This window comes from Schistocerca americana, chromosome 1 (genome assembly GCF_021461395.2).
Source record: "Schistocerca americana isolate TAMUIC-IGC-003095 chromosome 1, iqSchAmer2.1, whole genome shotgun sequence".
Lineage (NCBI taxonomy): Eukaryota > Metazoa > Arthropoda > Insecta > Orthoptera > Acrididae > Schistocerca > Schistocerca americana.
The window spans coordinates 786,847,006-786,871,805 of record NC_060119.1 but is presented as its reverse complement, the minus strand read 5'-3'; the positions used below and the strand labels follow the sequence as shown (position 1 = coordinate 786,871,805).

Here is a 24,800-nt window from a genome sequence, read left to right as displayed (position 1 = left end):
CAATAGACCGTCAACATAAGTCAAATTCATATTTACACTTACCTCCAAACATTTATTTTGTTTTGTTTGTATATAATGCATTTTACCAATTCTTCTCGACAGTCATTTTCTTCAGTCTACTACATTACCATTTTCCTAACTCTCTTTTCCAAACTTAAGTGTAAGAGAAAATTCTTTGCAATGGGCAGCTTGTTCTGTAACACAACTAGTTCAGGAAGCCATATATCCCTTTTCATCGTCCTAACTATGTGGTGGAGCTAGATTTTGAGTACCTAGTCATCATCATCATCTTGGACAGTTTCCAGCCACAGGCTGGGTCTGTCGGGAACACAAGCCTCTCCATTGTGTTCTGTCTTTCCACCATTCCCCCTCTTCCACCTTCGTCCAGTTCTCTCCTCTTCTCGTCACACATTCCTTCACTCCCTTCACCCATCTATCTCTTGGTCTTCCTCTGGGCCTCTTCCCCTCCAGTTGCAGATCATCTCTTCATGTGTCCATACCACTGCAGTCTTGATTTTTCTATCCCTTCCTGTACTGGTTCCTCCTTTAGTCTTTCCCTCACATACACATTTCGCAATCTGTCTCGTCTTGTTACACTCAACCTGCTCCTCTGGAACTTCATTTCACTAGCCTGTATTCTACTTTTGTCGCTTTTGTGCATTACCCATGTCTCACTTCCGTATGCCAATATGGGGACAAAGTGGGTTCGGTATATAATTCCCTTGGATTTCTGTGGCACCTCCTTGCTCCAAATAAGCCCCCTAATGCATTTGTAGAACTGCCCTGCTTTTCTGCACCTTTCATTTATTTCCATTGCGTTTCCCCCATTACTTTCAACCATGCTTCCCAGGTACTTGAAGTTCTCTACCACTTGTAGTTTTTCCCCTCCACAAGTTATATCCACATTTGGCCTATTCTTCTTCCTTGTTGTGACAATTATTTCACTTTTCTTTGCAGAGAAATGCATTCCATATTGTGCTGCCGTTGCCTCCCATACATCTAACTGCTCTTGCACCTCCTTCTCGCAATTTCCCCATAACATCAGGTCATCGGCAAAAAGCACTGCTTTCATTTTATGATCTCCAATTGCATCTGATACTTGCTGTAGGATTTCATCCATAACAGTAATAAACAATAAAGGCGAAAGTGCACTTCCCTGTCACAGCCCATTTTCCAGCTTGAACCATGCAGTACGTTCTCTCCCCACTTTCACACAACTCTCACTTCCCTCATACATTTTTCTGACTTTTCGTGTTATCTCTTCATCTATCCCTTTTGCGTTCAGCACATCCCAGAGCTTGTCCCTACAGATACCGTCATACGCCTTCTCAATATCTAAAAAGACCATGATTAAGTCCTTCCCGTACTCATAGTGCCTTTCCTGCAGTTGCCTTACCGCAAATATGAGGTCCGTTGTTGATCTTCCCGGTCTGAAACCATACTGCTCCTCTTGCAGTCTACTTTCAATACTGCTTCTTATTCTCTTCTCCAGGATCTTTTCATAGATTTTTCCACAGTGGCATAGCAGGGTGATTCCTCTGTAGTTCTCACATCTCCTTTTATCCCCTTTCTTGAAGATCGGGACTATAATTCCTTTCTTCCAGTCCTCAGGAATTCTGTTCTCCTTCCACACCACCCTCAGCACTCTGTATAGCCACTATTTTGTAGACTATGGTTCTTCTACCTTGTAAGCTTTCAATGTTTTTACCTTACAAACTCAGACTTTCTTCATATGCAGTATAATCCCTATTTCACTATCCTTAGCAGTCCACAACAACTCAAGTAAGTTTCTCTTTTCTACAACATTGGAGTAAGTCTCAGAATCGTTATTATTCTACCACTGTTGATAACACCTAGCCCGCATCAAAACAGAATGTGCTTGTGTAGCCAGCCCGAGTGTGAAAACAGTCTTTGAGTGGTCCAGCAGCAAACCTGAAGAGACTTTAAAGACTTATGCCAGGACAGCCTGTGAAGTCACATTTATAACACCTCTTTCCTCAGAAACACTTCTCACACTCAGTGCTATATATTTCTTGGTGGTGATGTCCCATATGTGTTTCTTCATTTCATCGCAGATGTAGGTCCTCCTTCCTTGGTACATTTGCTTTATTCCTTCCGTACAGTACATATTAGGGTACACCATCCTGTTTACAACTTCAATATCTCTCTCTCCTCTGCACTTGTTATTTTGAGACAAACTTACTCCTAAATTACGGTAAACACATACCTGGCTGTCTGGTTTACCCTGTTGTCAACATTTCAAGTGCTCCTTTTCACCATCTTAGCCAGTAACCGTACCTGACTTAGCAGCATCTTATTGTACATAGTATTTATTACCATTGAATTAATCTTTAGCAAACAAATATTAGGTTACCCAAAGATAGTGTCACTTACACTGCTATGGATACTCACAATACCATTTTTATCTAGCCTGGAAGTTAATGCATCATTAAACATGTTCTAAATCAAACATATTTCGCTCTTCGTAATCTTACTCTCATCAGTATGTCGTTGCTGACATCTGCATATTGTAGCATACACTATAATGTATTACAGGATAAACATGTATTTCAAGGATGAATTAAAATGCATTGTAAATATTTCCATGGTGTATAGTTAAATAATTCCATACTTTCCATATGGAATTAGTGATGACATGACACTATTTTAATAAATATGAATGAACATTGCTGTTCAGACTGAATCTTTTTGTATCTCATGAAGGCTGATAATGCCTGTAAGCTAACAGGCAATTTTGCTGCTGTTGAATCCAAAGCAAGGCTTCTCTATAAGGAATGTAGTGCTTCAGCCTTATATGTCCCAAGTAAACAAACCCTCTGGAATTCCGCATCTGTCCTGTCTGTTTCAGCTGACAAATGAGTTGTGCCAACAAATGATTCAGTCTTTTCCTCCTGACTTTTTGTTCAGTTAAATCACTAATGCACTCCTCCCATGTTGTAACAGTAGAGCCTGCAACCTTAGTTATAGCTGAGTCTTTCTGCTGTTCTAAATCTAAAATCTTTGAGCTGTTTTAAATCTTTCTTTATGTCTCTTAATTACTATCAGCTTCATTCTTCACCAGGTCACACTGCATAATAATTTTGATATGTAACACACCTGTTCAAGTTGAAATTTTAGATTGTAACTTGGATATTTTATTATCATATATATTATTTCTCAGGTCTTTTTTTTTTTTTTGTCAGTATGCCATATCTCCCTTATTAAAACAAATAAACACCCTTCAAACAGGCCCTGAAGGCCCAGCGGCACAGACTAGGCGCCTTGTCATCCTCAGCCCTTAGGTGTCGCCGGATGCAGATACACAGGGGCATGTGGTCAGCACACTGCTGTCCTGCCCGATGTCATTTTTGTGACAGGTGCCACTGCTTCTCAGTCAAGTAGCTCCTCAATTGGCCTCACAAGGGCTGAGTGGAACCTGCTAGTCAACAGCACTTGGCAGCCTTGGACGGTGACCCATCCAAGTGCTAGCCAAGCCCGACAGTCCTTAACTTCTGTGATCTGACAGGAACCGGTGTTAACCACTGCGGCAAGGCTGTTTGCATATTTCCCTTATTAATTAATAAAAATTAATGATTGAGACATCATTTTCAAGATTTCCTTCACCACTATGCCGAAAAATACGCAAATAGTTGTTTTTTTTTTTTAATATTTTTATAAAATCAATGTAGAAAGTGTCACCTATTGATGCTCTATTTAACTAATATGCACAACAGTTGTTTAGATTGTTTGCGTAAATGTAGTCTATCATGCAATTTCAGTCATACACATCAATGTAAAGAATTTAAAAGGCACCATCTGTTGACAATCTTATTTTACTGTTATGTACAACAGCATCTGGAGTTGTTAACTTTCTGTAAGTAAGTGTTGTGTTCTATGCAAATAAAGTTAATTATATCAACATTCATCATCACAGGAGGTAAGTACCGTTTCCTACAACTTCACACTGTTAGAATTGGAGAACGTTTTCAAATATCATGGCAGATTTTGCCAACAATTCAACCTTCGAGCTCCCGTTGCAAACATCTCGCAACACACAACAGAAGCCTATGATGTAGAAGAAGAATGTACAAACAGTGGTACAGCTTACAAAAAGTTAAACGAAGAACAGAAGTCATAGATGAGGAAGTCTTGACTAAGAAATAAAACCCCCAGTTGTCATGCCATTGAGGGACTGAGAAGGTCTGGTAAAACATTTGTCTACAAAACTTTGTATCAAATTTATGGGGTGGAAATAAGATGGTTTTAACAGTTGCATGGACAGGCATTGCTACCAGTCTCCTACCAAGTAGATGCTCATCACATTTGATTTTCAAACTACCTGTATCCATCTTGAACAAACTGGTCTCATCAACTCACACTCAAACCAAGGATGAACAGATTCTGTGTGACACTGATTTCATCATTTGGGGTGAGATTTCAACAGTTCCCAAAGACTCGCTACATGTTTTTGATTGACTTTCAAGGGACATTATGAATAAATAATCTCCATTGTGGAGACAAAATAATTCTGTTTGGCAGAGATGTCCATCATGTGTTACCCATCATTAGACATGTCAATAGAACAGCCATTGTAAAAACTACAGTTAAACGATCACCCTTATGGTCTCATGTTAAAATTCAAAAGGTGACTCAAAATATAAGGGCAGATGCTATCCTGTTTTCACCTGATGTTTACTAAAAGTGGGTAATGGTGATTTAGAAAATCAGATTACTTCAGTGAAGGAATCAAAATTTCTAAACATTGTTATTGTAATTACAATAGTTTTATTACCACCATATTCAATGTTACAGAAATCAGTGACCAAAATGTTTCACAATTCTTTGTCCAAAAAATGATTTTACAACACTTCACTTCATGGCTATGTCATTTCCAGTTTATTACATGGGGAGGCAAAGTTTTACCTCAGTTCTGATTCTGTCCTACTTGAAGAAATAAACAACATTCAGTTGTACCTCATATAATTCCTGAACACTCTATATCCGCTCGGTTAACCATCTCATCAATTGCATTTAAAGAAAAGTGCCATTGTTATGTTTGAGAAATATCTTAATGATAATCAGGGATTAATTAATGGTGTAAGATTAGTGGTAAAGCACTTAAGCTAGTATATCATCACTGCTAAATTCACCGGCTCTAATAGAACTGTGCTCATACCTCACATTAACCTCATATCTTCTGATCAAACCATGTCTTTCCAAATGATAAGAAAATGATTCCAATAAAAGTGGCATTCAATTGTCCGTTAATAAAGCATGAGGCTAGGCACTTCAAAGTGAAGAATTGTATTTACCAGAACCTATTTTTTTTCTCATGGACAGTTATATGTGGCTTTTTCATGCGTTTGCACATTCAGGGATATTTATTTTTGTGCTAAAGACACCAATAGCCAAGAAGTAAACAATGATCACATTAGTAAACAATGATCACATTATACAGGGTGTATACGACCCAAGACAACCTGGAAATCCAGGAAAAACCTGGAATTTTTTCATCTGGAAGAAAACCGGGAAAAACCCGGGAATTTTTCAGACTTCTGGAAATTTTTCATTGTTTTAGCTCTCAGTTAAATTTTTGTAGTTTTGATTGGTAAGAATTGATACTCTAGCAAATAATGTTACTGTATCCTGCTACTGGAGAATGATACTGCAGCAATAAAATATAAACGAGAGGAAAAAAATAAAACTTTATTTGTGAAGGAAATGCGCCATTTACAATAACAAAACACCATGCATGCACAAGCGTCTGCAAACAGCAAAAATGTGTCAGAGGCCTTAGGGGGAAGACTACGTAATACTTCGTAACAATAAACTGCTTCTATGAGCGTGACGTCACAACTGTTTACATTAGGTTCGTTTGACCAGTTGCCAGCGGACTCATGCGCTTGCACAGTTGACTCACGTATGAACAGTACCTTCTCCCGCTTCCTGCTACTTGAAGTGTGGCTGTTAGCTGTAGCAGCAAGCAGCCAGATGCTAATGAGAAAAATTTTTCTTTCGCGCCGTACCTGCCAGGTTCGCGCATGCGCAGAATTGTCCAATCTGTAGTGGGGAGGGGGTTAATCTCCATGTGACTTGTGTTTGCGTTAAGTGATTTCACTGCTTGCTCTTCATTTATAGCTCCCATGTCAAATGAAAACAAAACTGATTTCTGTGTCTGGGAGCTATAGAGTGAATTAAAATACATTCACATAATTACAGATGGCAAAAATATTTTATTACTTTCAGTTTTCTGATTTTATTTTGTTTCCGAGGTATTAGCAGTCAAGCATTAATCACCTTGCTGAACAATGAAGTTATTTTTGTCAGTTTGCTAAAGAAATTTGGCTTTATTAATCTTTCTGCTCAGGCAATCAATTTTTTTGAAACGAGGTGTTTCATTCCACAATATTGGCTAGTTCCAAGTGTTCACTGAATTTCAAATGTAGGTTTTCATCTTCTGCCATGTATGGCATTATGCCATAATAAAGAACCAAACACGAAATAGTACAGTACTGCTAATCTAAGAAAATTTACGTCCCAAAGACCACACTGAAAAGCTTAATATCAGATGGAACCTACTTAATTGTGAATTTGGAAAAAAACCAATGTGCACTTCAAACTGAATTATGCATTTTAGTATGGTTTACAAAATTCCAATGCTCTTGGAGTATCCTCTGATGTCCTGTTTCTTTTATGGCGTAATGTAAGCTCTCTTAGTGCTTTATACACACATGCAAGCTTCCTACACCACTGCAGCTGCACACACGCAAAAATACCTGTTTTCTGGTACTCTCTGGCAACTGCTAAATTGAACCTATCTCCAATAGTCTCGGGATAGTATTGCGAATGGTGGTTTGAAAAGCGTTACTTTCAAAGTAAATTTTTTTTATGCAAGATGAATTATGTTACGTGTGAGAAAGTGGAATGAATTTCTTAAATCACAGAGCATTTAAAAATGATCACTTTGAGGACCATCCACTTACAAGAATTTCAAGCCCAGAAGACCAAACATTTATGTCATTTTAAATTCACTGGCACATTTGTGTGATGTATCTTAAAGTATAACTCACACACAAAAAGATCAATATTACGTGTGAAAGCTTAGCTTCTATTGTAGCTTATTAATCTTCGAGAGCAATATTATATGTGAAAGCTTAGCCTTTATTGGGCTATACTATGTATATTAATGTAAACCATTAACTTTTCCTCTTTGTGTGTTCGCACTACGTTACAGTGATCTTGCTATTGGCTGACTAGAACATATGTCCTATGCTCTGAATATCTGCTGTCATCAGCTGGAGAGATCACGTGGCACGAGATATGACTGGCTTACAGGACATCCCAATCTCAATTTCAATGCTCCAGAAATTAACATGCTGTGTTTGGTGCAATTCGAATTTATACTTTCGTAATACGAAAATATGCAGCATATTTGTTGCTGCATATCAAAGGTCTTTCCAAAACTTATCTCCCATGTCCCCCCTCCGCCCGGGAAGCTCTATGCCAGTGTATAAAACATTAACCATTCAAAGGATTGGTAAGTTTTACAGTTCCAAGGGAAAAAATCTACGGAAAACCTACTGTCACGTAGCATGAAAAGGTGTATTTTCGCCCAGGAAAAAGTGTATTTTTAAACAGGATATCCGGGAATTTTTTTCCTTGTCTGCTTACACACCTTGTTATAGCTGCTAACATTGTTTTCAATGAATTTTGTAAAATAAATAAGTTTCGGGCAAACATATTAACTTGACAAAGACAATATCTGCTTTTTAAATGGTTCACAATTAATCGTAGTGTATATAATGATACTGATTTTTCACAATGAGACTAATGTTTGTTACTACTGTTAATAATATTATATGTTTTATTAATAAATATTTGTATTTACTTATGGCTCAATTACTATATTACCTACAGGTGACTGATTATGATAGAGTGTGAATTATTCATGTGGGTCAGCTAGTTTATTTGTAGTTTTTCTTCACTTGTCAGTAATGTGTTGATCTCTCCTGGTTCTGTTATATCCAACTTGATATTTATTTCAGCAACAGCATGTTCAACCTTAACACGCTGAGCCTCTAAATTTGTATTTATATTCAGAATTGGTTTTACTTGTCTTATTATTCGCCTTATCTAACCTGGCATTCAACTCATTCTGTAACTCATCATCCTGATGCTTTAAGTCTGTCAGAGCCTACATTATATTTTCCATACTCCTAGTCAGCACTGGCATATAATTAGAACAGTAACAGGTTTACAACTATTTTTCTTCAATTAACAACTTTTAAAAGCGTGTATAACTTAGTTTTAAAAAATGTTACACGTATATTATCGACTTACACTACACAAAACACGCACTGTCACCAGACAACCAAAAAGCTTAAGCTGGCTTCAATACAGCTCACTTAACTTAGTTGAGCAGCTCACTGTGCTGATATGCTGATAATGAGATGATTTGCTCCATTCGGAGAAACCGGGTTGGTTTGGATTGGTGAGAAACTGCCATTGATACACCACTACTTGCTGTGTTGTTATGGAGACCCGAGAACACACTCATCATCTGTAGTAGCTGTTGGGTCAGTCTTTAGATTTGTGGTATTTATAATTTTCTGCCGACAACTTTGATTGTTACTCATCACAGAATTATTTCTTCTTAAATGCTTGACTTCCCATGCTTGTATGTAGTTACATAGTACTTCTTAACATGCTATTGTTTAGTTGGTTTTCAGTGATAACAACAATAACCTCCCAGTAAGTCTTGAATTAAAATTTCAATTTTTTCTTGATTAATTCCTGGCTTCAAGTTATTGTCAACATTCTTTACCAATTTGACGCTGTTCCAGCATTAAATATTCTGGGTCCAGTAGTTTGAATTTGCAGCTGAGCTGTAGATAATTAATAGTATTTAGTTTGCTGAAGTTCTGGTTCATGACTCTGTAAATTTCTCGGACTTCTTTTCTTCTGCAATCTGGAATCATGCTGAAAGTGTGATGCTTTAATGTAACATCAAATTCTTGGAACTAAATTGCAGATTTTCTTCAAAGACATTCATGTTATATTCTTTGATAAAAATGTGACAAATTCTAATGCACAGAATTACGGTGCCCTCACTGAAAGAATCTTGGCCCTTGTTGACCAATATCTGCAACCAATTGCCCAAAAACGTAGCCACCCACATTAAAGAGACCAACAACTTCCTGCACCAGTGCTCTACCATCCCAACACCCTTATCTCCTGGGTCACTTCTCGTCACTGTAGATGGAACCTCCTTGTATACCAGCATCTCTCATGCCCATGGCCTTGCTGGGCGTTGCTGCAATTGAACACTACCTCTCCCAATGCCCTGCAGATTCCAAACACACCACTTCATTCGGCTACTCAATTAAATCCTAACCCATAACCTCTTCACCTTTGAAGGGAAGGTATACAGTTAAACTCGTGGCACAGCCATAGGCACCCATATGGCACCCTCCTATGCCAACCCTAGTTTCCCAAAACCCCAAACCCCCTGGTGTGGTTCAGGTTTATTGATGACATCTTTATAACTTGGACCCAAGGCCAGGACACCTTATCCTCATTTGTCCACAATGTCAACACCTTCCTCCCATCCGCTTCACCTTGACCTCCTCCACCCATCGTGCCACCTTCCTAGACGCCGATCTCCTCCCCTACACCTCTGTCCACATCAAACCCACCGACAATACCTGCACTTTGACAGCAGCCACTCCTTCCACATCAAAAAATCCCTCCCATACAGCCTGGCCAACCGTGGTAGATGCACCTGCAGTGATGAAAACTCCCTCACTCAGTATGCTGAAGGCCTGACAAAGGCATTTGCGGACAGGTAGTATCCTCCAGGCCTAATAAACAAACAGTTCTTCCAAGCAGTAACCCCACACACACCCGATCCTCACATTCACCCCAAGAACCAACTGCAAAGAAGCGGCCCTCATGTCACCCAGTACCAGGTCATCACTGAAAGCAGCAGCTATGTCGTACACCTGCTCTGCTGCAGCCACTGCACAGTGTTGTTCATTGGTATGACAGCCATCCAGCTGTCTATCAGAATGAACGAGCACCGCCAAAGTGCTGCCAAAAACAAGGTGGACCACCCAGTGGCACAATATGCATGATTTCAATGGCTGCTTCACTTCCCGTCCCATCACAATGCTTCCCAAAACCACCAGCTTTTCTGAGCTGCGTAGATGGGAGCTATCCTTACAGCACATCCTTCGCTCCCGTAGCTTCCCTAGTCCAAACCTAATGTAACTCGCTGTCCCCTCACCCTCCATCCCCCACCCAAGTGTGTGTGTGTGTGTGTGTGTGTGATCAAATTTTACAGTCTTGTGCTGTTTCTTCGCGAATCATTACCACCATTGTTACGCTGGGGGCATTTACTCCTGTGTATCCTCATTATTCCAGCCTAGGATGACAATGCATGGAGAGTGCACAGACATCCATGTAAGTATTGCACCTAGTGCACTTACTGCAGTTGCCGACCTGCCTTAAAGATACATGGTGTCCCTGCAGTATACATAACAAAACCGTACAACAGTTGCACTCTCCCATATTAAATCATGATAGTGTTTATAGTTCACAAAGATTATTCATCAGTAAAATAGACATAGGTTTACACATCACTCATCTAGAGTGACATGTAATTTGGTATCAGTAAGCCTACAGTAGTTTGGTTTGTCTGTGTTCTGAATTTGGTAATATTTTGTATGAATTTACATACAGAATAATATGTGTTGTCACAAAGCTCTTTGTGTACAAATGAAAATGTTTCAAGTAGTTTTAAATAATTTTATTCATGCTTGTATACACTTTGTAGTTCCTCATAGATCTGTATGACAATCAGTATTATTTATGCAATTTTGACAGGAAATTGTATACGAAGTGACTCATCAATATGAATTCTGTCACTGTGCGAGTAATACTGGTTCACTCTTGTGTATGCTTCTTGTCCCTGCTTGTGAAAGAAAACTGTTATGCAATTAATGACATCCCTCCTGTATGGACTACACTGGGGCCATTCTTTTGCTTCACCTACATATACAGCAGTACAATTAATTTAAAGAACTATATATAAAGTGTAATATTAATGATGATACAAACATACTAACTGGGGGCCCAAGCTCAATTGTACCAGACACAGCACAAATGGACATTCACAAACTCACTGACTTTGAACTGTTTATCTTAATGGCACATCAACTCTAATTGTGCAGCTTCAAGCTAACTAATGCAACCAGCTAAAAATAGACATTAATGGTCAAATACTAAATGAAACACTTTGTGAAATTCCTTACAGTCAAGCTGGATAACAAGCAAAAATAGTCAACAATAGAAATAACAATCAAGAAGCTAAGAGTATCATGTTCTGTTCTTGCATATATTCTAATGGTTTCAGCGACAAGAGAAGCGGCGCAAAACTGGATTGCGAACTTCACACGTCTCTTACTACAGTTGACTTACTTGAAATGTTTAGCCGATCCTCTTCTACGGATATGCGGCGGTGTCAATCTCCACAACTTCTTTTTCGAAGAAAAATGCTGGTTAGAGGAAGTAAAAAAAAAAAAAAAAAAAATTGCTCGCTCGCTCTCTCTCTCTCTCTCTCTCTCTCTCTCTCTCTCTCTCTCTCTCTCTCACACACACACACACACACACACACACACACACACACTAGAAATAACTTGGTACCCTCATACTCTTTCATTTCAGTTCAGGTACATTTTCATTTCCACAAGTTTCATATAAGCATACAGTCTCTTGCAAGTCAACTATGCCAATAGCCATCAGATACTATTAACTATAATTATAATGTGGTGGGTTTAATAACCACCTGAAATTCCAAAACAGGTCTTGCTTCAAGCAAGTCTAACACCAAGATTAAGTAAGAGCCTCTAGACATATCATGTTTCAATTGTCTAAAACAATAACAGTTATTCAACTGCCAAGGAATAATACGTAGTTACTCCTTGCATCCTCCATACAGGTTCTATGGCATGAGTGGCAAACACTTGTCAGCGTCGCTCATCTGACGCAACTCTTGTCTTCCCACGATACACGTCCATCCTGCACACACAAACTTGTGTTGCGCAGTAAATAGGCTCTCTCTCTCACACTTATCTTTAAAACATCGTGTGTTTGAGGCGGCAGAATGTCAAGTGGTTCCAAAATTTATGTGGAAATTCTTGAATCACTACATCTGCCCTTCCTTAGATCAAACATGCAATATTTTGTACGTAATTACCATGTACATTAATATCGCATAGGATAACATTTCATTTTTCAACAGTACGTCTTTTTCTATCAATAAACGTAAATACTCTTGTTCTTATTGCTTGGTCGTTCCTTTTTTCCAGTCTACTACTAGTTATAAAATGTGAACCTTTCAATGCACGTTGGAGTTAGCTCTCTTTTTCCAATTGTAAATTTCAGGAGTCCTGGACCCTTGAATATTTCATCCTTTGTTCTAATTCTCTGTACTACCTCTTTAGTACATAATGGCCTCATTACTTATAGTAGTTTGGAGGAACTCTGGACAAAATAAAATGTTCCTATTGACACTCAGAAAACATAATAGTGGTTGTGAAATATAGAATTCAAACTTACCAGAATAATTCCTACAAAATGTGTGACTTCTGTCACGATACTGTCCTTTTCCCCTTTCATCAGCATCTATACCTTACACATGGGTTGACCCTATTAGTGTCTTTTCTCCTTCCATTTCAGTAGGTACGCCGCTTTAAATTCCTATTCTCCTATGGTGCCCCTGTCCGACAGTATAGGTCAGCCTTTCTTAAGTCTTCCTATCTGCCCTTTATATCCAATAAATGCTGGGTGCACCCTCCTTATCCTTTATGAGTAGGCCTCTAGATTCATTACTCAAGTATACATCTGTATGTGCACTATAATTAAATATCCTCTGGCAAAATTACAAAATCTATTTCACACTTCACACTCACTTTTTAATACTTCATTTAGTACCCTAGAGTCCTCCTCCTACTTTTCAACTTTTATGCTCTTGGTATGTACTCTACCTCTATACACTATTCATACAAATGCGTTTACTTGTGTTACAAGAGTCCCACTATCCTACCAGTCATCAAAATATTTGTTAGACTGACCTTCCTAAACAATTATCACAAACCCTTCCTCTCTGGCTTATGCTCTCCTTAATTACTCACGCTCCCTACTTAGGTATACTCGATGTAAAATAATCATAGTTTTTACTTATGCACATAGGCGCTACACACATACACAGACACACACACGCGCACACACACACACACACACACACACGTGTGTACGATGTAGAACTTAGCCGGCCACAATGGTCGAGCGGTTCTAGGCACTTCAGTCTGGAACCGTGCGACCGCTTTGGCCGCAGGTTCGAATCCTGCCTCGGGCATGGATGTGTGTGATGTCCTTAGGTTAGTTAGGTTTAAGTAGTTCTAAGTTCTAGGGGACTGATGACCTCAGATGTTAAGTCCCATAGTGCTCAGAGCCATTTGAACCATTTGTAGAACTTATTGGAAACCACGGAAAATGAGAAGGACTTCTGCGATAGAAGTGGTTGAATATGGAAAGAGCGAAAGATAGATAGGTACTCAAATGAGAAGTAAGAAAGGAAAAAGTAGAAATGGTCGCTAAGATCGAAGAAGTGTAAGAAGATAGCCTCAAAGACAGGAAACCCTTCCCACCCCCCTTCCCCAGGACCCCTACCTCATCGGTATTTGAGTCAAAAGCCGAAGGAGGTATGGTGTTAATTGTCTCTTACAGAACGGACATTCTCCTTCACCCTTGAGGTCCCCAAAGAAAAATCTTAGCAACATCTATGGAACAGCAAATGGTGAAAAATCAGTCACACTTATTTGCGAGGGTCGTTTGGGAGGTGTGGTGTGTGTTCCGTTTAGCCATATTTGTACTTACACTACCCACCCCTCCAAAAACTAATAGAAACCCTCCCCTATAGATCACATCTCATAAAAGGTAAAAAACATTCTGCATTACATATAAAATTATGTATCATATTATCATAATTATGTAATGATTCATGCAAAATCATATTTTCTATTAATACAACATTCTTTGCATTTTATTAATCTGCACCAAGGTTTGCATGGATCAACTGGATAAGAGATTACTTTCAAAGAGCAGCTTAGGCAAAAATAGGACCTAACTATACGTGGAGAGCCTCGGCTGCTGTTGGCATTAAAATCGGGACCACCACTGACTAGATTGGAGCATAAAGGCGACTTAACGGGCACAATCCTCTAACAACCGAGGACAACTTCTCCTAATGGTGGCTGATAGGACAGTATAAGAAGTAGGGGGATAGTGTAAGAAGTTGGGGTAATTCAGTGCAGGAAAGTTTTATTGCAGAAGAAACACCGAAAACAACTAGGGATCCAATGGCCGTCACTCCGCCCGTCAACACAGAACATTAACATCCCTGGGAGACAGATGTGACTCCGCCCAGATTCCATGGATCTGACCTTAACCTCACTTGAGCTAGTGCTAACCAGTACTTCTTGTTAAATTTTGTGTGAAAGTCTCCCCACGACAAAACAATCACCACTTTACTCGGTAACACAACATTAGGCAAAGTTATTCTATTTTCTATTCCATCCTTGATAAATTTGAATTCTTCCGACAAGTGGTCCATAACCTTACCAGCATCATTACGTTCGGAAAAAGCAACCATCCAAATGTTTCCGGAGATTATACGCTTGGTTACTTCTCGATCTTTAATTAGTTCAAATGTTTCTGCAAAACTACTTACATTTAAAATGTCAAAGTTGACTATTTTTTCGTTAAAAGTTTGTCCTATATTATCTACTCATGAACTAACAACGTGTGTAGTAACACCTGGGATTTTCGACTGAATAATCATTATTACTTCCTTAGGTCAATCTGTGCTCTCTTTCAAAGTATTCATTTCCCGTCTTACAGAGTTGTGTGAAACAATTTCCCTGGATGAAACTTCCTGGCAGATTAAAACTGTGTGCTGGACCGAGACTTGAACTCGGGACCTTTGCCTTTCGCGGGCAAGTGCTCTACCACCTGAACTACCCAAGCACGACTCACGCCCCGTCCTCATAGCTTCACTTCTGCCAGTATCTCGTCTCCTACCTTCCAAATTTCACAGAATCTCTCCTCCAAACCTTGCAGAACTAGCACTCCTGGAAGAAAGGATATTGTGGAGACATGGCTTAGCCACAGCCTGGGGGATGTTTCCAGAATGAAATTTTCACTCATCATCAGAGTGTACACTGATATGAAACTGCTTGGGTAGCTCAGTTGGTAGAGCACTTGCCCACAAAAGGCAAAGGTCCCAAGTTCGAGTCTCTGTCTGGTACACACTTTCAATCTGCCAGGAAGTTTCATATCAGTGCACACTCCGATGCAGAGTGATAATCTCATTCAGGAATTTCCCTGCCTTGTTACTAATGGTTGCTATGGCAACTCACAATATCTTTTTATCTTGAGTTCGTTTGAAAATTCCTCTTTCTTCGAGTCCTGATCACGCTTATTTTGTACTACATTTTGAGTCCCTGTTGTCTTATGGAATGATGTTCTAGGGTGGTAACGATATTGGATAAAGTAGATAGCCACACATTTTTCAAAGACCTCTTCACAGTAGTTGGAATTGATACACTCATTTCCTTGCAGTTTACCCCATATTATTTGTTGTTAGTGATTATAATAATCTATTTTTGATGCATAATTTTGTTGGAAAATTCTGTTAGTATGTAAATAGTTTAGGAGTAAAGGAGACCACTCACCAAAAAGCAGAAGCATTGAGTAGTCAAGAGTCACACACAAAAAGAAAGAACTTGCTAGCTTTCGGAGTAACCCTTTCTCAAGGTGGAGGAAACACAAACACACACACACACACACACACACACACACAGAGAGAGAGAGAGAGAGAGAGAGAGAGAGAGAGTCACAGCTCTGCATGGTGTCAGCTGGGCACACAATGGTAGTGCTGCAATTAAGCAAGGGGAATAGCGTAGGGTGGATAAAGTGAGTGAGAGGCAGGGAGAGGGGATGGGGCTGGTAGCTAGCAGCTCAAGGGATGCAGCTGGTTTGCTGGCTAAGAATGCCTGCACGGGCTAGGCATGTGATGCACAATTGTCAGAGCCAGTGGGCAGCAGAACATGGTGAAGGTGATCATTCAATATCATCCTGGAGTGAGATAGTTGAACCTTATCCTTCATCAGGCCTTCTATATCCTTTCTCATGCCATGAAATGATGGGCATGCTATCCAAGATCCTTTCTGCCCCTTGTAAAGTGATGTTCCATCACCCAATGAACCTACATGACATCCCACTCCTTGCCTGTTGCCTCACAGACCGTATTCCTGTATAAGACCAAGATCCAAGACCTGCCCAATCCACCGACCCAGCTCTTTCTACCCTAGTCCTGCACAGGTTTATCCCACCCCATCAGAGGCCGGCCCACATGTGAAAGCTGCCGTGCTATACACAATCTCAGCTACAAACACTGCACAGCTTTTTATGTCAGTATGACTAGCAACCAGCTGTCTACCAGGATGAATGGTCACTGCCAAACTGTTGCCAGTAACAATGTTGACCACTTGGTGTCCTTTGTTTTGTTTTATTTTGGCTTGTGTGATGAAGAGACTATACATATGTATTACAAGGTAAAACAAATTACTCATTACAAATTAAGGGAAAAGAAAATTTAATTCTGATGGCAGACTGGATTTCAATAATAGGAATAGTAGACAGGAAAATTAGAGGAGAATATGAACTCTGGGAAGGAAGAAAAGAGGAAGCCCCTGAGAGAATTTTGCACAAAGCACAATTTAATCACTACAAACAGTTGATTTAAGAATTATGAAAGTAAGCTGTGTATGTGGAAGAGCCCTAGGGCATCACAAGACTTCAAACAAATTATATAATATAGATTTTAAAACCAGGCTGTAAACTGCCAGATATTTGTAGGAGCATATGTGGACTGTGACCATAATTTAGTAATTATGTACTGCAGATTAAAACTGAAGAAATTGCAGAAAGATAGGAAATTATGAAGATAGGACCTTGATAAGTTGAAAGATTCAGATATTGTTGGCACTTTCATAGGAGAGAAGCTGCTGCAGCTGCAGAGGAATAATGATAGTGTGTCTAACCGTTGAGTCCTGATTGTGAAGATATCTTCAATGAACCTGACTGAGATAAGGCATTTAGAATCTTGAGTGGCTGGGAAGGCTTTGTCCAGATCACTCATAAGTGGTTGGCATATAAAAGGGCCATACAAGCACATATGGCCAAGCCATGGATTTGTTAAACAAGCTAATGTATGAGGGTGTCATGTGTGCCCCTGGCTATAACACAATAGTCTCCCCACCTCTTCCAAAGTGATATTCTGCCTTCCACCTAATCTACAAGATATTCTTGTCCATTTCAGATCATACCTATTCTATGCAACCAAACGGCACGTCCTGTTTCAGTCATGTCACACGTTTATCCTAAATTGTCCCAAGGTGGGTTGTGTGTGAAAGCAATCGTGTACCGACACTGCTGTAACTTCTGCATGGCCTTTTCTGTGGGCATGACCACCAACAAACAGTCTACTCAAATGAATAGCCACCACAAAGCTGTTGTTGTTAAATGCACATAATCTAGACATTGATGGCTCCAGTATGCACAGGTATCAATATATCTGACTGTACATGGAGTGCATAGGGGCCTGAAGATGGCATTATTAAGATGCCAAAACTGGTTGTCTAAATAAAATAATGCCTGAAAACGTGTCTCTGTTTGATGATTTTCCTTGGTAAATAAAACCATGGTTTAGAGGAAATACTATTTCTTTCATGTGTTAATTGTGCATTATTGTATTGATATATTGATTTTCAGGCCTACTTTCAAAATTGCTCTATTGATTTTGTAAGTTTATCTGCACTAGAGGTAAACTGTACAGTGTCATCAAACAACATAGGCTGTTTAGATACTGACACACATAATTTCTTCATTTTTGTATTTAAAGATTCTGATAATGTATTGTAGGACAATTGTGAATAGATTTGGTGACAAGTAACATCCTTGTGTGACTATTTCCAATTCTGAAATTCTCACTATCCTGAAGATGCCTAATCAAAAGTATAGCATTACCATGTACAGTGTGTCCCAGGAGGAATGGTCAGTATTCAGCATTATGATGGGAACAAGCATTAGAAGCAGAATAGTGTACTAAACAAGTGCTCATAGCTCTTGAGGTATGCATTTCAGAGCCCATGTTTACTAGACAATTTTTTTTCTTGTTTTGGTCCATATTAGTGTCTTCCAAAAGATGGAAAGCAAAGATCTTGGAGTAGAAGATATTTGTTTCAAGAGAAAGAAATGTCAATAGCTCTTAAGGCACGCCTTTTAGAGCCCATGTTTTCTAGATCTTTTTGCTTCGAGTAATCATTCCTGTCATATCCCTGAATACTGACCATTCCTCCTGGCACACTTTGTATATTCTTTAGTTACCTTGCTTCTCAAAGTCGGTCAGTACAGATTTTGTTGAAACTGAGTCAAAAGCTTTCTCAAAGTATATGAACTCTATAAAATGGTAATGATCTTTAATTTGATCCATAACTTGTAAATGGCCTATTGGGCAGAACTTGCTTTTTAAACCAGCTTGTTCCTTTTCCCAATTAAAATCTATAGTTTGTTATTGATAATAATTGTAGTCAAGATCTTGTACAATACAAACAGAATGCTGTTGGATCTATAAAGCTGCCTCCCCCCATTTGTGAAGGAAAATAGTTACACATCTGAAGGGCACAACTGTACTAAAAGAAGGGATAAACTGATTCGGCCCATTTTCAGTCATCAAGGAATAGTTAATTTGGTAATTAAGGATAGTGTAGGGGTATAAAAATTGTAAAGGGAGACCAAGGCTTGAATATAGTATCTATGTTCAGATGGGTGTTCGTTGCAATATTTTCACAGAGATAAAGAAATTTTCCTAGGATACACTGGCATGAAGAGCTGCATCAGATTGAGGACTGCAACAATATACAGTACGTGTGTATTTTCATGGGCACTGAATATTAAAGGTATTTTTCCTAATTTCAGTACAAATTAACACTCTGCAAACTTTCTCGTAATACCATGCTGCAATTAAACAATGACCATAACATGATAAGAGCCCTTTTTGAAATGGTCTGTTGTTGTTATTGAAGTTATTAATATTAACAATAACAGTGGCTGTTTAAAGCTTATTCTTTAGAGGGTTCATCATATGTTGGTAGATTGTCACATAGTGGCCTGATCTGCTAAAGGATGATAATAGGTAAAGCCATTGTTTGCTGTCAAAGTTCTCCAACTTTGAATTAGTTTATTGTGCTTCAGAATTTAAATATTATGATCTCAAAGCTCTAAAAAAGGTTTTGTCATTTCATATAGTGGTGTATAAAAACTACATTGTTTCAATTCATGATTACAGAACTATGAATACTGTGTCACTATGTAAATCTTCTGTATTAATGTTACTTATTCAACAAAAATGTTGATGATCATCGTCTTTCAATCCTTAGACTATATCTGCAATATAAGAAAAAATAGATTGCTACTGACCATAAAGATGACACACAGAGTTGGAGACACAACTAAAAGACACTTACACATTATCTTTCAGCCACAGCCTTCATCAAAATAGGAAAGACGAAACATTCATTCACGCATGCAAGCACACCTCAGGCATACGTGACCGCCATCTCCAGCAGCTCAGACCAGAATGCAATTCGCACATAGAAAGGGAGCAGCAATCCAACCTAGAGTTCCCATTGTTAGATTACATTTAGTTTGTTTTGTCAGTGAAAATGTTTTACTATAATAATTCAAATTTTATGCAATAACATTGTTAGTACAGACTTCTTAAACTCTTTAATTTTGAGTGGGAGAAACCTGAAAATTAATAGAAATACACTCCTGGAAATTGAAATAAGAACACTGTGAATTCATTGTCCCAGGAAGGGGAAACTTTATTGACACATTCCTGGGGTCAGATACATCACATGATCACACTGACAGAATCACAGGCACATAGACACAGGCAACAGAGCATGCATAATGTCGGCACTAGTACAGTGTATATCCACCTTTCGCAGCAATGCAGGCTGCTGTTCTCCCGTGGAGACGATCGTAGAGATGCTGGATGTAGTCCTGTGGAACGGCTTGCCATGCCATTTCCACCTGGCGCCTCAGTTGGACCAGCGTTCGTGCTGGACGTGCAGACCGCGTGAGACGACGCTTCATCCAGTCCCAAACATGCTCAATGGGGGACAGATCCGGAGATCTTGCTGGCCAGGGTAGTTGACTTACACCTTCTAGAGCACGTTGGGTGGCACGGGATACATGCGGACGTGCATTGTCCTGTTGGAACAGCAAGTTCCCTTGCCGGTCTAGGAATGGTAGAACGATGGGTTCGATGACGGTTTGGATGTACCGTGCACTATTCAGTGTCCCCTCGACGATCACCAGTGGTGTACGGCCAGTGTAGGAGATCGCTCCCCACACCATGATGCCGGGTGTTGGCCCTGTGTGCCTCGGTTGTATGCAGTCCTGATTGTGGCGCTCACCTGCACGGCGCCAAACACGCATACGACCATCATTGGCACCAAGGCAGAAGCGACTCTCATCGCTGAAGACGCCACGTCTCCATTCGTCCCTCCATTCACGCCTGTCGCGACACCACTGGAGGCGGGCTGCACGATGTTGGGGCGTGAGCGGAAGACGGCCTAACGGTGTGCGGGACCGTAGCCCAGCTTCATGGAGACGGTTGCGAATGGTCCTCGCCGATACCCCAGGAGCAACAGTGTCCCTAATTTGCTGGGAAGTGGCGGTGCGGTCCCCTACGGCACTGCGTAGGATCCTACGGTCTTGGCGTGCATCCGTGCGTCGCTGCGGTTCGGTCCCAGGTCGACAGGCACGTGCACCTTCCGCCGACCACTGGCGACAACATCGATGTACTGTGGAGACCTCACGCCCCACGTGTTGAGCAATTCGGCGGTACGTCCACCCGGCCTCCCGCATGCCCACTATACGCCCTCGCTCAAAGTCCGTCAACTGCACATACGGTTCACGTCCACGCTGTCGCGGCATGCTACCAGTGTTAAAGACTGCGATGGAGCTCCGTATGCCACGGCAAACTGGTTGACAATGACGGCGGCGGTGCACAAATGCTGCGCAGCTAGCGCCATTCGACGGCCAACACCGCGGTTCCTGGTGTGTCCGCTGTGCCATGCGTGTGATCATTGCTTGTACAGCCCTCTCGCAGTGTCCGGAGCAAGTATGGTGGGTCTGACACACCGGTGTCAATGTGTTCTTTTTTCCATTTCCAGGAGTGTATTTTGATGGACTAGAAACACCATCCTGCATATGCCAATGATACTTAGCATTCAAATATTTTGTCAGTGAGATTCCCAAAACCTCTTTTGTAGAGTGGCCAAGTTAAGAGGCTTAGGTAACCATGTTGTAGCTTTTAATTTTGAGGCAGTACACTGTAAACCATTGGCTGCTGAGTTACTATTCTCTGCTACTAGCTTTAACATTTTGTCAGTTCGTGATGAACTATTTATCTACCTTCCACGTTTATTTTTGTGCTTTCTGGTATTTTCCTCTGGTTTCCACCCCCCTAATGTATTATATTAATCCCCTTTCTTCTGCTACCTTTTAACAGACTATACAACTGTGAGAGCACTTCATCCTGACCTTGACATTTGTAGAAATATTTTGATGGAATAAAACATCATCTTGATGTGATAACGATATTTAAGATTATTATTTAGATTCCCTACTTTTACTTCGAATTATGCACACAAAAAACATGTTGGAGACTAAAGAAGGGGCAACTGCCACTCACCACTATCCCATGTTTTGCTTACGAATTCTTCAATGTGCAGTCATTTCAATGCAAATTTTCCACTACAAAATCAAGAAACTGATTTATGACTTAAAAAGTTGTCTCATACTTTTCTGATTGCACTTGAATGCTTGACACTAACCTCCTAAATCAATTGATGTTGTTACAGTTTTAATGACTGTCGCGTAAACCCCAAACTTAATATACTCCTCTTGTATGTCTCACATGCTGTTTTATATGCTTACAGGATGATTTGTCTACATTACGGAATCACCTGCCTTATGTATATAATTACTTAATGAAGCCATAGGAAAAGTTTGTCTTCATACAAGCTGCTTTTATTGAAGAGTCACATCTGTGTGGAGCCCAGAATGTGCTTGTGACTGACATGCATTTGTGCATGCAACTTCTGTAATACTGTTGTACACTACATTAGTGTGTTTGTGTAAGACAATCATGTGAAAAAGACATGTTGCAATGATGAATTATGCTTTGGAAAATATCATCTTGGGACTATATATGATAGTGGTTTTACATAAATGTTTAATAGTTGACAAAGTTAAGAACATCATTTTAATCTAAAATTATAACTGCAAAAATGACCAATATGGTTACTTTACTTCAAGTAATATTTATTCACGTGCATATGAGGCTATGATACTTGGCTTGTCCCATCTTACATTCTTGTGATAATGTTGTGTTCTGTATTACTGTGGTATAGGATTCATTTTTGTAGACAATCATGTGAAAAAAGGTCTGTTAACTACATGGAAATATTACTTTAATTACCTGACTGTTTTGCAACTGTCATTTGGATTCCATGTGGATAGAGCTTTTACATAAAATACTCAGTAGTTGACAATGTTAAGCTCATGATTTTAAATTAAAATTTTTATCTACAGTGTAAAATTTATTCATGTACATACGAGATGAACTAAGTAAGCTTGTCGTGTCCTGTTTTATACTTGCTTCATAATCAGCGATTTCATTTACCTAAAATGTGTCGTTTCTTATTTTTGCTACAAATTTAATAATTTTATAGGCATTGTGAAGTGAAAATATTTTACAAAGCACTTGCAAATTAATGTTGTCAATGTAAAATAGCGTGTTGGATTTATAACATGTGATCAGTGGATGTTTAAATAGAAATCCTAGAAAAGTGAATGACACTGCTGTACCGAAGGCTCGTAATAAGACAATCCAATAAAAACTATTGCAATACTGTAAAATTTAGTTAAGTATGTTATTAACAAGATATTACCTGAAACTATATTTTCTGTTGCAAGGTTTGTTACTCAGTTCAATGATTGACATGGCATTCTGTTTGTCCAAAGCACATGTTGTATCTTTGAGAGCTTGTTACTGATGATAAAATAGCTATTATGTAGCTGAAAGTTTCAAACATCATCAAGACCATTTAATGTGTGTGTGTTTTACCAATAGCCCTATGGAAATACATTTTCTTACTTATGACAGATCAATAAAGACTGTACATTTTCCTAGTACTGTAGTTTTTCATAGTAGTCAACAGCATGTGTAAAATTGTTACAAAAATTCTCAAAGATTAAATATTATGCATACAAAACTAAGCTTACTTTATAACTAAATCAGTTTTTCCAGAACACTAGTGCTCCCAACAAAATTGTTCAGTTATAACTAAACTGCAACACTGGCTAGTGAATCACAAAATGCAATACAAGGTTAAATCGTTAGTTATAAATTATCCTGACTCCACAACTGTTCAAGGAACCTCTCTGACCTAGGCATGGGGGATTCAACATACTACTTGCCTGGTGTCTCAAGTTCTTTATACAGTCTATTTTTTCCTCTCTATTCCTACACTATCATCAATATAATTAACATGCATCGCACTGTAGCTAAAGAATTAATTCATCTATTACTTATTGTAACATCCCTGCTGTCTATCAATAAAAACGCTAACACCGTGGAGACCAATCCCAAGCATAACTGGGGCCGCAACTTTGTGTTAAAAAAGACCACGCCCAAGTATAAGTCAGCTGTAGTTTTCTTGACGCGCAAGCCGTCTGTTGCTCAAAAACTGGACTCATTGCATATAAGAACTATGTATGGACGTTTCGCTGCTTGTCCCTTGACTGATGATGCTTTATGTTGTCAGTTTCTAGAATTATTTCAAAAGATATGTTGGCGAATGTAATAGCTGCTGTCGCTAATGGCTAAGGTTGTACGATTGTATTGACAGAATTTCATGTGTGTACTCATTAGGTTTCACAGTTTGCTGTAGTTCTGCTATAATTACATCATGTTTGTTGCATGAGCAAGAAATTTTGGAAGGTTGAGAAAGAGAAAATTCTCAATAACTCACCTCGCACTTTTTTCTTGAGAGGATAATTATCCTTACTGTCGTCATTATTTTAAAATTTGTAGTACATCAAAAAATTAGAATAAATATGGAAAATAAATCTGGATTCTTGGTCCTTATTTAGCATGTATTACTCTTAAAGATACATCAATTACATATGTGCCAATAATGCTTTAAAGAAAAGCATAAATGGCTGCTTTCCTAGACCTGATATTCTTTAATGAGCTGGACTCCAAAGTCATAATTATAGGTTTTAAAATTTGTTCAGCATTAATCAGATATAAATTATTGGTCCTAAATAAATGACGGATCTTGAAGAAAAAGAGGTAATAGGAAATATACAGGTTGATTCAAAAGTCACGTAACGCAAGACAACTCCATTATTTTTGCAGATATCGAAGAAACAAAACAGGGCAAAATTGTTGGAAATACACTGTTTTAAATAATGAGCTTAACTCTTATGACTTAAGACTTACCACTCAGGCTCATTATTAGGTAACTTTATTAGTCTGTTTGAAAGCACAAACTAAACAAAACAAAATGACTGTCAATATTGCAAGCATCACTTGG

At 39.2% G+C, this 24,800-nt stretch overlaps 1 protein-coding gene across 3 annotated transcripts in view; it reads left to right on the top strand.

The window, feature by feature from the left end:
• LOC124612406 (centromere protein I-like) overlaps nt 1–23,414 on the top strand; it is a 367,802-nt gene extending 344,388 nt beyond the window's left edge. For 2 of the 3 annotated variants that reach the window (XM_047140617.1, XM_047140609.1), the window contains exon 17: nt 22,137–23,414. In XM_047140617.1, the coding sequence (XP_046996573.1) occupies nt 22,137–22,199 (63 nt within the window). In that variant the 3' untranslated portion in view covers nt 22,200–23,414. Of the gene's footprint in view, nt 1–3,249; nt 3,570–22,136 lie in introns of those variants that run through there. The other variant, XM_047140600.1, reaches the window with a different exon arrangement.
• The last annotated feature ends 1,386 nt before the right edge of the window (nt 23,415–24,800 follow it).